General features: G+C 41.8%; 1 protein-coding gene across 6 annotated transcripts in view; it reads right to left on the reverse strand.

Moving 5' to 3' along the window:
* The window catches only part of LOC140481308 (microtubule-associated tumor suppressor candidate 2-like), a 452,512-nt gene that overhangs the window by 151,762 nt on the left and 284,564 nt on the right, over positions 1-16,186 (reverse strand). For all 6 annotated transcript variants that reach the window (XM_072577285.1, XM_072577280.1, XM_072577282.1 and 3 more), the window contains one exon: positions 8,814-8,969. In XM_072577285.1, coding sequence (XP_072433386.1) covers positions 8,814-8,969 — 156 coding nt within the window. The remainder of the gene's footprint in view (positions 1-8,813; positions 8,970-16,186) is intronic.

The following is a 16,186-nucleotide window of genomic DNA, read 5'->3' on the forward strand; positions in this document are numbered from 1 at the left end:
CAGGGGAACGTAGCACGAACAGCCAAGTTTCTTGTATTGAGACTGGCTCTTATGCAATCAGGGGTACGTCAGGTTCCAGAGATCAATCGTGTTAGGGGATTCTCTGGTCAGAGGTACAGACAGATGTTTCTGTGGCCAGCAGCAAAAAAATCAGAATGGTGTGTCGCTTCCTGGTGCCAGGATCAAGGATGTCTCAGAGGTTGAAGAATGTTCTTACAGGGGAGAGGGGCCAGCAAGAGGTCATTGTCCATATTAGAACCAATGACATAGGAAGGGAAAAGGTTGAGATTCATTGGAAGGGGATAAATATACTGGCAGGGAGATTTGTGAGAGCTGCTCGGAAGAATTTAAACTAGTAAGGGGGGGGGGGGCGGGGGAAACCCAGTGAGATAGTGAGGAAAGAGATCAATCTGAGACTGGTACAGTTGAGAACAGAAGCAAGTCAAACAGTCAGGGCAGGCAGGGACAAGGTAGGACTAAGAAATTAAACTGCATTTATTTCAATGCAAAGGGCCTAACAGGAAAGACAGATGAACTCAGGGCATGGTTAGGAGCATGGGACTGGGATATCATAGCAATTACAGAAACATGGCTCAGGGATGGGCAGGACTGGCAGCTGAATGTTCCAGGATACAAATGCTACAGAAAGGACAGAAAGGGAGGCAAAAGAGGAGGGGGAGTGGCATTTTTGATAAGGGATAGCATTACAGCTGTATTGAAGGAGGATATTCCTGGAAATACATCCAGGAAAGTTATTTGGTTGGAACTGAGAAATAAGAAAGGAATGACCACCTTTTTGGGATTGTATTATAGACCCCCTAATAGTCAGAGGAAAATTGAGAAACAAACCTGTAAGGAGATATCAGCTATCTGTAAGAATAACAGGGTGGTTATGTTAGGGGATTTTAACTTTCCAAACATTGACTGGGACTGCCATAGTGTTAAGTGTTTAGATGAAGAGGAATTTAAGTGTGTACAAGAAAATTTTCTGATTCAGCATGTGGATGTACCTACTAGAGAAGATGCAAAACTTGACCTACTCTTGGGAAATAAGGCAGGGCAGGTGACCGAGGTGTCAGTGGGGGAGCACTTTGGGGACAGCGACCGTAATTCTATTAGATTTAAAATAGTGATGGAAAAGGTGAGACCAGATTGAAAAGTTGAAGTTCTAAACTGGAGAAAGGCCAATTTTGATGGTATTAGGCAAGAACTTTCAAAAGCTGATTGGGTGCAGATGTTCGCAGGTAAAGGGACGGCTGGAAAATGGGAAGCCTTCAGAAATGAGATTACGAGAATCCAGAGAAAATATATTCCTGTCAGGGTGAAAGGGAAGGCTGGTAGGTGTAGGGAATGCTGGATGACTAAAGAAATTGAGGGTTTGGTTAAGAAAAGGAAAGAAGCATATGTCAGGTATAGACAGGATAGATGGAGTGAATCCTTAGAGTATAAAGGCAGTAGGAGTATACTTAAGAGGGAAATCCAGGGGGCAAAAAGGGGACATGAAATAGCTTTGGCAAATAGAATTAAGGATAATCCAAACGGTTTTTACAAGTACATTAAGACAAAAAGGGTAACTAGGGAGAGAATAGGGCCCCTCAAAGATCAGCAAGGTGGCCTTTGTGTGGAGCTGGAGAAAATGGGGGAGATACTAAACGAATATTTTGTATCAGTATTTACTGCAGAAAATGACAAGCGAAGATGGTTACCTCAGATTACAACAGGATCTTGATCAGATGGTCCAATGGGCCGAGAGGTAGCAGATGGAGTTTAATTCAGATAAATGAGAGGTGCTGCATTTTGGGAAAGCAAATCTTAGCAGGGCATATACATTAAATGGTAAGGTTCAGCAACACTCCAACGGGAGTGTTGCTGAACAAAGAGACCTTGGAGTGCAGATTCATAGCTCCTTGAAAGTGGAGTCGCAGGTAGATGGGATAGTGAAGAATACGTTTGGTATGCTTTCCTTTATTGGTCAGAGTATTGAGTACAGGAGTTGGGAGGTCATGTTGCAACTGTACAGGACATTGGTTAGGCCACTTTTGGAATATTGCATGCAATTCTGGTCTCCTTCCTATCGGAAAGATGTTGTGAAACTTGAAAGGGTTCAGAAAAGATTCGCAAGGATGTTGCCAGGGTTGGAGGATTTGAGGTATAGGGAGAGGCTGAACAGGCTGGGGCTGTTTTCCCTGAAGCATCGGAGGCTGAGGGGTAACCTTATAGAGGTTTATAAAATCATGAGGGGCATGGATAGGGTAAATAGACAAAGTGTTTTCCCTGGGGTGGGGGAGTCAGAACTAGAGGGCATAGGTTTAGGGTGAGAGGGGAAAGATATGAGAGACCTAAGGGCAACTTTTTCACGCAGAGGGTGGTACGTGTATGGAATGAGCTGCCTGAGGAAGTGGTGGAGGCTGGTAAAATTGCAACATTTAAAAGGCATTTGGATGGGTATATGAATAGGAAGGATTTGGAGAGACATGGGCCGGGTGCTGGCAGGTGGAACTAGATTGGGTTGGACCGAAGGGTCTATTTCTAAGCTATAGATCTCTTTGACTTGATAACTCTAAATACAATACTTAGTACAGGACCAGCTAAGTGTTGCTGTGTATTGAGAAACGGATAGGAATTGAAAATGAAATGCCAGAAAGGACAAGAATAATGAAAGTTGGAAGTCAGAAATCACAGAATTCAGCAACAAAGGTAATAAAGATGTAGGCAATGATGTACTCATGGAAATCCTAGTGGGTTTTTATTCGCTCCAGGGGTATGAGCATCACGGCAAGATAAGAATCTACCGTTCATCAGTAGATGCCTTTGAGAAGGTGGTAGTTAGCGGTCTTCTAGAATTGCTGTAGTTTTTGGGGTGCAAGTATGTGCATGGATCTCATAGAAACAGAATTCAAGGAATATGATCCAGCAACAGTAAAGGAATGGCAATATTGTTCCAAATCAGGACGCAGATGGTTGTTAGGGAAACCTTTCAGTGTACAAGACATACTGGGCAATTTTCCACATTGTTGGGTAAATGCCAGTGTTACAGCTCTACTGGCAAATTAAGGAAATGAAATTCTCGAGTTAAAAGTTGTGTAATCCAAATCATCTCAGCATCTGACATCAGACTAAAATCAGTTAAGTTGTTATATTTGTCCATCAAGCTGTGTTGCACTCAGATGAAAATGCACCTAAGCGAAGATGAAGAATTGAGCTCAGCTGGGGTCGATTGTTCTTCAGTTGATTGGTTGCTCCTGTTTGCAGTGAACCTCACTGATGGAGTCAGACAGCTCAGAGACAGACCCTTCTGTACAACTCATCCACACCAACCAAGTTTCCCAAACTAAAGTAGTCCCACTTGCCTGAGTTTGGCCCATGTTCCTTTAAATCTGTTCATGTACCTGTCCAGATGCCTTTTAAATACTGTAACTGTACTAGCATCTGACACTTCCTCTGGCAGTTCATTCCACATACAAACCACCTGGTGTGTGAAAGAGTTGCCTCTCAGGTCCCTTTTAAGATCTTTCCCTTTTCACTGTAAAAATATGCTGCCTAGTTTTGAACTCCACAACCCAAGGGAAAAGACCTTCACATTCACCTTATCAATACTCCTCATGATCTTATAAACCTCTATATGGTCACCCTTCAACCTCCTATGCTCCAGTGAAAAAATTTTCAGCCTATCAAATCTAACATTATAACTCAAACCCTTCAGTCCCAGCAGTATCCTGGTAAATATTTCTGAACCTTCTCCAATTTAATAAGATTCTTCCTATAGCAGGCTGACGAGAACTGCACACAGTATTCCAAAAGTGGCCTCATTAACGTCTTGTATAACCTCAACATGACATCCCAGCTCCTACACTCAATGGTTTGAGCAATGAAGGAAAGTGTGCCAAAAGCCTTCTTTAACTACCTGTGATTCAACTTTCAGAGAGCTATGTATCTGAATCCCTTGGTCTTTCTGTTCAACAACACTACCTAGGGCCCTACCTGTATAAACTGTATAAGCCCTGCCCTCGTTGATCTTACTGAAATGCAATACCACACATTTATCCAAATTAAACTCATCTATCAATCCTCAGCCCATTGGCCAAACTGGGCAAGATCCCTGATCCTTGCAATCTGAACTCTCTTCAGTGTTGAAAGCAGCGGAAAACATTTTGACCAATCCAGTAAAATTGCAAGGTTCCCTCTAGAATGAAGCAAATTTCTTTTCAATATAACTAATCTCATTGGTTTCTGATTTATGTTTGGTCTCACCATGAGTGTAGGGAGCCTGATGAAATAGTCTCTTCTGAAGGAGGGTCACCAGACACAAAATGTTAACTCTTTCTCTCAATAGACACTATCAGAGCTGCTGAGCCAGTAAAGCAAGTTCTGTTTTCGTTTATGCCGTCACTGGGTGTTTCTGGACAGTTATTTGTTAACTTTAAACAATTTGATTCATTCCACCACTTGAAGTCATTGTGGTCAAGAGTATGAGTACTTTATTGCTAAGTGTGTATATGTTATCTACTATTCGTCAACCCCTAAGTTGCAGAGTTGTTTGTAGAATACTCTTAATCTTATGTGATATGCTTACTAGAACATGTTGTCAGTGGAAGACAGTGTTTCAACAACTATGGTACATAATCTGATATAATATAATGACACCACTATATCAAATTTAAAATTAATAAAATGCCCATTGACTTGCTGAAAATCAATGCCTGGATCACCTAATTTCCATGAGTACTGTCGGCCTTTATTCTACTGTAGACCCTGCTACCTCATTAGCTATGTAACTTCTTGCCTTTCTGTGACTGAATGCTAATGTGGCACATTTTCTGAAGGTGACCTGTTGTACTAAGGTAGCTAGGCACTGTGTGTGCTTGTGAGGTTTCCATGCTCCATAGCACTGCTAAGGGTATCTGTTACCTTTTGTCTTTTTCACTTGTTGTCCTGGTTTCTCAAATGTCTCTATTGTGGTTTCGACCTTAACATCTGAATGGATTCTGATCATCTGTGATAATGTTGGTTTTCTCCTCTTAGCAATGATCTATGCAATTTCTGAACTTCGATTTCAGTCACTACCTGTATATCTTTCTCTAGAGTCAAGCTTCTCTTGGTTATAGTAAATTGGACAAAGAATCGTTGTTGAAATTGCTGATCAGTTGATCTCTGATAAATTCCATTAACCCACAGAGATCTTTAATGACATTATCTTTCAAATCCTTTGGTTTCTGAATTCATCTGCCAAATCTTGTTCTTTCAAGAATGTTATTTGCTCTATTCTGGAGCATTTTCCAACATTTATTTGAATAAAATCATGAATTTCTGCCTTCTATGGCCAAAGGAGAGAGTTTTGAACTTTTGCAGGTTAAATGGAGGATTCCAGCCTATTTTCGGGCTCTCTGGGGATGTGAATTTCCTAATTACAGCCTTTTTCTCAATGGCTTTATTGAATAACAATCACTGCCTGCAGCTTTAATATCAATGCCTTCTTTAATTGTGGCTTTACCTGGCCAACTCCCACTGTCTGCAGATCTAATAATAATCCACATTTCTTTCTCAGTTTCCTGGAATGGTTCCAGCTGACTGCAGTAACAATAAATGCTTCCTGCCTTTACTGTAGTTTCAATAATGGGACTTCTAGCTTTTCTGGGACTTTTATAACATCTCCCAACTTTCTCCTCCTGTCAATCCCTGTCTGCTAAGGCTTCAAATATGCCCTTTTACTGCTTCAGTGCTGCCTCTGCAAAGCCATGGGTCTTTAACATTGGTTTGAATTGCTTATGTGGCTTTTGATTTCCATTACTGTCGCTGTGTTTCCTGTTACCTACTTATTATGGTGAGCTGCACGCTCCCTCACTTTTTGCTTTTCCATTCTCTAAGTCTGGACCATTTTCTTGAAAGTTGTATCTGCTGCTCTTTAGCTGAACCATGGGTCTGCTCCTACCAGCACCCAATGGAATACACAACTGCCTTGAGTGATTTGTACTCTGGCTTCATATAGTCCTGAACACTCTCCACCTGCTAACCTCTTACTGAGTCTGAAATGCTATTATTATTGCTTGTAGATTTTGCCTTGATGAAGTTCTCTTCTGTAGGGGTCTCAAATGTTCAGATCTTCCTGGTGCTGACTGTCTGCTTCAGTAGAATTTTTACAGCTGTGTTTGAATAAATCTTCAGACTTCTACCACTTTGTGTGGTGTGAGGTAGTGAAATTGAATCTGAACTAACTAGCATTGCAGCTCACTGTAAGGTTTGCTTGCTGCCACCTTTCTCTTTCGAGGTAGGGATCTACACAGCATGCTTGGTTTAGCTTGGGAGTGGAAAATCACTTGGTAGCCTGTTGCAAGGAAGCTCTTACTTTCAACAAGACGTAGTTTATTGCGCGAAAGCAACGTTTACAAGTTGAATGCATCTGATCAACATTGTTGTAGAGACTGTGAGGAAGATCCAAACATAGTCTCACGCCTTCAGGATCAGCTGTGCTCCTGCCAGGTCTGTATGACATCACTTAAGGCATTCCTTAGTATTGACCCTTTTAGACTTTTTATATAACACACTCATATAAGGATTGTCCACGTTAGGTACTGGGTGAATTGGCATGGTCAGTATAAAGGGAAAGTTTGTGAGAACGGAGGTCATGGTTTGACATGAGTTGGCACTAAAGGAGCCATTACAGGTGATGGGATGGGTGAAGGGGCATGGGTTGGCATTGAGTGTATGAGAAGTCATGGGGGATTGATGAGGAAATGAGTGGCCATGGATGGGGCTGGACAGTGTGCCAGAAGAGGGAAAGAGTATGTGAGGAGTGACAGCTTGAAGGCTTATCAAGGTTTATGAAAACTGGCATTTTAAACCCCTGCCTCACGTTTCTAATCTGGGTGGTAGGCATGACTCCAGCTCACATGAATGGACCTTGGAATTAAAATCCAGCCAGACAGCTTGTTTTGCCCCCAGAGGCATGTACACTAAGCTGGACTGTTTCCTGACACTGCACACCTAGAATCATAGATTGAAGAATTCCTACAGTCTGGAAGCAGACCATTCAGTCCATCAAATGTACACCAACCCTCCAAACAGCATCTCACCCTACTACCCTATAGGCAATGGGCTAATGGTATTATTGCTAGACTATCAGAGATCCAGGTAATGTTCTGAAAATTTGGATTCGCATCCCGAATTCAATAATAACTTGGAATTAAGAGCCTAATGGTGACCATGAAACCATTGCTGATTGTTAGGAAAAACCCATCTGGTTAACTAATGTCCCTTGAGGGAAGACTGCTGCCATCCTTACCTGGTCTGGCCGACATGTTACTCCAGACCCACAGCAATGCAGTGACAGGAATGGGTAATAAATGCTGGTCAAGCCAATGATGCCCACATCCGTTGCGTGAATAAAACAAAGATTCCTGTGGCTAATCCACCTAGCCTGCACATCCCTGAACACTATGAGCAATTTAGCATGGCCAGTCCACCTAACTTGCACACCTTTGACTGTGGGAGGAAACCAGAGCACCCGGAGGAAACCCACATATACACAAGGAGAACGTGCAAACTCCACACAAATAGTTAGTCAAGGCTGGTGTTGAACCTAGGTCCCTGGCGCTGTGAGGCAGCATTGCTAACCACTGAGCCATTGTGCTGACACATCTGCACTGGGAATGAAAATCTGGGCCAGTCCAAAAATCTGAATTAGCATGAAAACCAATCAATTGGTTAATACAGGTTGTACCTCTGCAATCCAGTAGCCATGGGATCGGATCTTTGCTGGACCAGAGAATTTGTCAGGCAGAAAGTCATGTGACAGGGTCAGCACTGAGGTGTTTGAATTTCTCCCTTTGTGAGAAACAGTTCCCATACCCAATTGCGAGCAAACTAAATCTTTCTTACTGAAGGATGCAACGAGTACAGTATGAATTATTCCATAAAAGAATTATACTTCAAAATAAATGCTAGTGCAGATTGGCTATGTATATATCATGACATTGTGACCCAAATAGTGACTTTACATGGACCAAAGCTGAAACTGAAACAGTCTCTATGGAAGCTGGAACATTGGTACAATTGTATAAGACAGCTATGTGTTTAAAACGAGGACTTTGTCTTCCTCCAGGGTATGGGCCACACAGTGGAGGTCACATGACTATGACAGACTAGAGCAGACCTTTGTACATAATTGCATTTCGATTCAAACATGCAGAGGCAGCAAGACCAGTAGGTGCTAGTTAAGGGAGGTAGAACCTGTAACCAGATAAACTCAACACCATTGGAACCATGAGCTTTATCACCAGCTTCTGAATCACATATTTGGAAAAGTAAGGCATAAACTCCAAGTCATTAACTCCAGCCTCAAATTACAATGACTCACATTTCTACTGAGGCTCGGGGAAGACTTTCAGACAATTAAACTTTCCAGTGCTAGAAGAAATGTTAAAGTCTTTCTTGACATTTGTGCTCTTGAACATTAGTGACAGTGAAGGTTTACTCTCAACATGCAGTACTGCACAGAACCTCAATTTAGATCAGATATTCTAAGACCAATTATTGACTTGTAAATTTTTTAAAAAATTACTGCATATGAAATAACATTTGGGAAATACAATTTTGGTGAAATATTTACAGTGTATATTTATTAAATATATCTCAACTAAGATACAGATATATTCCAGCCACTTAAATTTCATTCATTGAATTAAAGTATCAGTGCTCAAAGTAGACTCTGGAGGATTATAATTCCCCTCGGGTTATTTCTAGACCTGATACATTTTATAACACAAGCTGCATGCAGACAGTTCTAGCCATTTTACAAGAAGTAAACAAACACTCACTGCCCACTGGCTTGGATTTTGATGCAGGAAGTAGACTCCAGCACGTTGTTGAACTGCTTGAAGGCTGCCGTCCAATCTTACCAGTCCTTTTGGAAACATCACTGACTGAGACTCCGGTCTTTAAAGTGACTTTCTCTTCACTTCCACTATTGGAACCTGCAAAAAGTTCACAGTTACTATAACAATAATTACTTCAGAATTTCACAACAACTTTGAGTCTCAATCACACAATCAAAACTATACAGTTTTTAAAAGATAAATTAACAAAAAGATGAAACTATAGAGTTGTGATTGGCTTCCTTTTTCTCTTTGTGTTGTAACACCTCCAGTTACATTTGCTAATAAGCTATTGGGAGCCTGTCAGTTTTTCTGGCTATACAGTATTATCTATCCAACTGTACAACATTCTTTAATACAACCTGCAAAGTATTTATCTTGCAAGTCTTTCATAATATGGGACAGAATCATAGAGGGGCCTAAACAATATGGTTTCAGATGAGAAATGTGGCAGAATTGGCAGTGAGGCCTATCTCAATCACATCTTTTAACTAAAATGAGGTAAAATAGCTTTAACGAGCAATATTGCTCATTAACAACTGCAAATCTTCCCTCATTAATATGCAGCTTCCTGTCATATTGCTCGCTATGAACAAACTAAATACTGCGAATTCTCAACATGGGAGCAGCTATTTGCTGACTTCAGCTCACTGCCTGATGTGAAGAACTCCATATTGGTCTCCACATGACAACATTTCAACACACGATATATGGGCACCAGCCACTTGCACTCCACATCCACAGATATTGGCATCCAATAGAACAATCATGGCACATCTCCGATCCACTTACAGTACACTTGTGCACTTCACTGGCTATTATCATTGGAATACAGCAGCAAGGACACTTTGTGCTCAGGGACATACATCCAGCTCATGGACAGAGCCATCAGCATCTCCAGCCTGTTTGCTTGATCTCTTCGTGCTCACTCACTGAGCTTACCCGAATGATCACATTTTCCTTGACTTGCCTCTATGATTTGCTCTTCAGCCAGCGATAACAGACTTGTATTACTTCTGTCTTGTCTTCCTGTTTAATGCAGACCCAAAGCCAGGAAGCTTCTCATGGTTGTCAGTCGGCCTGAATCAAGTGAAGGGAGATAGTCTCTGGTCAGTGGGTCCTAAGGCAGGGCTAAGTCAAGAGCAGTCTCTGAAATCAGTCCAGGGGCTCGAACACAGTCAGTCAGCCCCTCAGAGCAGGCAGAGTCAAGTTCCGTTCCTCAAAGAGTGAGGAGCTGGATGTTGTCAGCACATCAATAGCTTTGACTCACTCTGCCCTATAATGGGCTGATTCCTCAGGGAATAAGAACGAGGTAGGTAAGGGAAATGGAAGTGGGAATTGCAATTGTTAGTGTTATTGCAGATGGAGAGGTGTCTTGAATGAATAGCCACACAGATTTTGGGATACTGGAACTTAATGTGGGTGACGGTGAGAGAGGGAAGGAAACAGTGAGAGTGGTAGAGTATGAATCTTGATGGGAAGTGTGTGCACTAGCAGGAACAGAGTGAGTGTGAGGTATCAGAGAGAAAATGGTGGTACCAATGCTGGTAGAGTGGAGAAAGTCATTGACTTTCTTCCTGCAGTGCTGAGCAGTCCTCCAGACAGCTGAGACTGCCCTGATCTGGTTGGCAATCTTGAACCAAGCTGACATGGTCTGGTTTTGTGGCTTCTACGGCCAGCCCTGGGGCAAAGGACATCCAGTGTATGCACATCTCAATCAACCAGAACCTCCAGGTCCCTGCCCATAGACTGAGGTACCAAATTCCCCTTGTGTGCCATGTTCACCTGGCAGAGCAGCTCTGGAGAAACAGTGCTTGCCTGGATGCATAGTGACCTTTTAAAGATAATGTGGTGCCAGGGAAACTGGCAGGGAAACCCACATTTGTGGGCGGCACGGTGGCACAGTGGTTAGCACTGCTGCCTCACAGCGCTGGAGACCCGGGTTCAATTCCCGCCTCAGGCAACTGTCTGTGTGGAGTTTGCACATTCTCCCCGTGTCTGTGTGGGTTTCCTCCGGGTGCTCCGGTTTCCTCCCACAGTCACAAAGATATGCAGGTCAAGTGAATTGGCCATGCTAAATTGCCCGTAGTGTTAGGTGAGGGATAAATGTAGGGGTATGGGTGGGTTGCGCTTCAGCGGGTCGGTGTGGACTTGTTGGGCTGAAGGGCCTGTTTCCACACTGTAATGTAATCTAATCTAATCTAAACTATTCGTTTCCAGGATATCTGCTGATTGGCATTGTTCTGGGTCTGGCAAGCGGTAGGATAGGGCTAGAATTGGTCGAGAGGGATGTCAAAGGGTAGGTAGGTAGTTAATGAGGCAGGTTTGGTAAGGTAAGGGCAACGAAAAACCTCACTGGACCTCATAGAGAGAAACCCTCCATTAAACTGAGATTTAGCCAATAAAAAGTAAGATTTCGCCCATAGATGAGGTGCATTGATTTAGCAATTCTGTTTCCTTTGTGTAAAAATCTTTACTGTAGAAAAGGGCCTAACTTTAACTCCCAAAGAAAGTGAATCACTTTCTGAAACAGATCAATGATATAAAGGGTGCATGGAGCCATTCATTCTGCAGTGCTCCTCTCTACAATAAGGCACATTATGTGGATGATGTGTGGGCCCACAGAAGTTGAATTAAGAAATGCAAATTTGCATGGCATGTTCTGAGATTTCAGTACGTGTCAAACAGAATAACCCTTTCATTATTAAAGACTCAAAATTGCAGGGCACTTGCTCCACTGTCAGACACATGGCAGAGAGAACTCTTGATGGGTGCAGCCACACGCCTTTTACAAGGTGAATGTAAAACAAAGACTTTACTTCTGCTGGGAATCAAACAGATAACCTTCGGATTCAGTGTGTCTGAACTCTGTGCTGCTCCCAATTGAACAAGTTCCTGTTCTCAGTACAAGTGGCTTCTGCGCCATTAAGGAGGGTCTGAACAGTAAGCCTGAAAAGGTGCCCAGAATTGCCCCCAACGATTTGTGCAAAGTAGGAGGGGGTAGGTGGCTGAATCCTAGTTCAAGAAGGAACCTCACAGCCATCCCAAATTCCTGAGCATTCCTGAAATGCATCAGTTAAGCTCTCTCTCCTCTCTCAAGAATGTCAGTCCCTCTCAATTTTAATTATCCCTGAAATACTGCATTCCAATATACACCTACAGAAGTTCTAGGGCAACAGGCAGAGTTTCCCCATCATAATTACAGATGACCAGAAGTCACTCTGCACCATTACAAGGTTTATTTATCAATAAGTCTGCTCAAATATAGGAACATTTATTACAACACTGTGTAAATTGCAGAAACAACCTGTTACTTTTATCCTAGCAACATCACCTTCTGGAAGCATTTGTTCCTTCTTTGCATTCAGGTAAGGAAAGCAATGTGATGTTTCAAAAATTAATATTCTGCCTGAGCCTGTGACATTTCCATGATGGACAGCATAGACAAAAAGTACCTTTGAGAAAATAATGAAACCTTGTTGGCCAGCATATAAGATGTTGACTGTACAAGATTGGGTTTTTTTTTTCTCTAAGCCTTGCTGTAGCCAATTTACCTCACTATCCTCCACTTGCCTTTCTGAAAGAAAGGAAACGCCGAGTGGAAAATATCGAAATAATTTCAAGTGAGCCAGATCCTGGGGAAAAAGAAATAGTTGGGATCAGGACCAGTGGAACTCATGTCTCGACCAAGATGTGATGGTATTTGGCCAATTTGTACGGAGCTCTATTCGAAGATTTTAACTAAGAATAGTGAACTAATTGGTCACAGTTAGGACAGCAGCACTGATACTGCAATTATCTCAGTGCCTTAGGCTTGTGAAGGAAAGGTCTTCCAGGGTTTCTGGTACTGCTCAATATCCAGTGAAGTTGGTGGAATATCAGCTATGATTGCCATCATGGTGAGATAATTAGCCAGTATGTACTATCTAGACCTGAGCATAAAAAAGTAGACATTTTAGATGAGCTACTTTTGAGGAGCGTACTGCCAGTGTTGGAATCTGACTCAAGCACTTTTTCAGAAAAAAGGTAACAAATAGGGGAAACACAAAGTTTACTCAATCTGATGTTTGCAGAAAATGCTAATTCAAACTGCTTTTTGCTGATGAGCGCCCTGCAACCCACACCATAAGAGTCCTCCTGTTGCCAATAACCTGTGCATATTCATTAATTTTTATATCTAGCAGTACCAAGTGGAATACATCTGCCAGCTGCCAGACTTTGTAAGGGGACTTTCTGACCCCTTGGAACGATAGTTTTTTTATAACGATTGCCTCAGCAGGTGTTCTGGAAGTATGTACACATGGATCATTTCTTCAAAGGCACTGTGCTGCATTTTCATGTTATCACAAATGAACACAGTCCACCGATTTCTCAAACAAGCAGACAAAACACATCCAGAAACCCTAGCCACTCTCCCCTACATTAAAGACATATCAGAAATGACTGCCACACTACTCAGACCCCTTAGCATCATGGTAACCCATAAACCCACCAACACACTAAAACAGCAGCTAATGAACTTGAAAGACCCTATACAGACAACAAGCAAAACTAATGTCATTTACAAAATACCGTGCAAGACTAACAAACACTACACTGGACAAACAGGCAGAAAACTAGCCACCAGGATACATGAACACCAACTAGCCACAAAAGACATGACCTCCTCTCACTAGTATCCTCACATACGGATGAGGAAGGACACCACTTCGACTGGGGCAATACATCCATCCTAGGACAAGCCAAACAAAGACACACACGAAAATTCCTAGAAGCATGGCATTCCAACTGGACTTAATCAACAAACATATCGAGTTAGCCCCCATCTACACCCCTGAGAAAAGGAACAGGAAATAACATCACCACAGGAAATGACATCACCAACCCAAACATATAATACAAAGCAGGAATTATCAGCAGTGCTTCACCTGAGTCCCACTGAAGATGTTACCTAGTAGCGTGACGAAATGTCTAGAAATGAACCTTCTAGCTCAGCGAGCAAACCTACATCCAAAACCTCAACATAAGCTACAAATCTTCTCAAAACTCATTATCACAAATCTCTCACCTTGTTGCAGTGGCATTATGACAAAAATAGTTGCAATTTTTGGATGTGTTTGTTGAATGGCACTCATCCACAGACTCTATCAAAACACATCGACCTGGACCCAATATACCGGCCACTGCAGCGGACAGCTGGAACTGACAACCGGAAGCGGCAGAGACAGGCCACTATAAATGCCGGAGGAAACATCACAGAAGCACTTCACAGGAGGCTCCCAAGCACTGAGGATGTCACCTAGACAGGGGACGAAACGTTTGCAAGACAAATTCCCAGCTCGGCGAACAGAACCACAACAACGAGCACCCGAGCTACAAATCTTCTCCCAAACCTTCAATTTCTTGTCCATTGTAACTCCCAGGATGTTGATAGTGGGGATTCAGGGATTGTAATGCCATTGAATGTTAAGAGCCGAGGGTTAGATTCTCTTAGTGGAAATGGCTAGTGCTTGAATTGAATTAGCTTTATTGTCACATGTATTCAATTGAATACAATGAAAATTTTACAGTCGCCATATTACAGGGCCATCTTAGGTACAGACATTTGAAATCAAATTCATGGGAAACAAAAAAGAATTAGAAAAGTAAAGAAACGAAAAGTCCAGCGGTATAGATCACAGGAATAAATTAGAAAAATAAAGCAAGTTTCCGATAAGTAGTGCACATTTTGTGAGATTGAGTTGATAACGAGGAAGCTATAAATGATGTGCAATGTATGACTTTGTGACAAGGAGGCAGCAATTGGCAATGAGCAGAAAAGAGAACCGCATAGGTTTTTGAAATTATCAAGGATGAAAGCAAAGGAGAGAAAAACTGTTGCAATTCCATGGAAGAAAATCTCTGAGAAATATCTTGTATTCCACACAGGAACTGGCAGTGCGCCACCTTTTCTACCCCTACGATGGAATATTTGATAGGGTCAGAAAAAAACTCAATGACTTGTCAAAGGCATGCAAGGTAACACAAAGGCCCAGTCTGTCTTCTTCTGTGTCAGCTGTCAACCGTGGCTCATTTGGCAGCACTTTCACCTCCAAGACAAAATGTTGCTGATTCAAGTCCTATTCCAAGGCTTGAGCCCAACAGTCCAGGCTGATATATTAAAGCAGTAAAAACACTCCTTTAAGACATTAGGAATGCTCTCACTGATCATTCTGGTAGAGTGACACGTGCCTTTCTCATTGACATGAACTAATCTTTGCATCTGACCACATGCAGTCTGTACTCTTAACAAGCAGTAGGGATGTTGAAAGGGTTGATAGGTAGTCAGAGCTTGCAGAGAGATACAAATCTCACTTATTGCATCCTTCACTTTAGGGATCCTGGCTAAGTGATAAAGTCATCTGGGTAATATTGCTGTTATACCAAATTTAATGACTTCTTCAACTTTCCTAAAACATTGTCAGTTCCCTGAGATGGTTTGCATGAAATATGTTTAAATTCAGGTATAATTATATGTAGGATTTTACATGCTTTATGTCATTGTGTATCCACCAGAGACCCTTTAATTATCAGAATGTGGAGGCAATATCCAGGAATGCTCCAAGGTAAAGAGTGATTTTATTATTTCATTTTCATTAGCATTTTTTCTGCTCCATACAGATTATCCAAACAAAACAATTAACTATGGGATCAATAGCAAATAGACTTTAGCAGGAGAGGAACCGAATTTAAAAGCCAAGCATTAATTCCCACACGTGTACATAAGACTATAAACCATTCCACGTTGACAAACATTGCATTCTTTTGACAATCAGATACTGATAAAATATGCAAACAAGAAGCAACTAGTCTTAGACTTCATGCAGATACTTTTGTGGAAAATGAAGTTGTAGATTTGCTGTACTGTCGGTGTTGTGGAAAGCAGCGTATTTACTGACTCAGCAGCTATGGTACACTTTGCAGCTTCTGCTGTCTAATTGAAAGACATTATTGATTACAAATCTAAGTGTAAATACTGTATAATGAAATAGGGTTCAGGAGCAAATTGTACAGATTGCAAGCTTCACTGCTTTGACTGATTTAAAGACCTTAAGAGAAACATTTTTTTGTCATTAATTTTTCACTTGTGTTACCATTCTGTGTGAAATTACCTGAGTGGACAGATTTTGTTAAATTGCTAAACTCAGATTTTATTCCATTGGATCCAATGGCTGGAGAGATATCACATTCATGAGGCAACCAGCCTCTTTGTGTATTTGCAGGCTAATGTAACATGGAACATACATGAACTACAATGGAGTTAATTGCTGTGAATA

The sequence above is a fragment of the Chiloscyllium punctatum genome, chromosome 9 (assembly GCF_047496795.1).
Source record: "Chiloscyllium punctatum isolate Juve2018m chromosome 9, sChiPun1.3, whole genome shotgun sequence".
In the NCBI taxonomy this organism is placed as follows: Eukaryota; Metazoa; Chordata; class Chondrichthyes; order Orectolobiformes; family Hemiscylliidae; genus Chiloscyllium; species Chiloscyllium punctatum.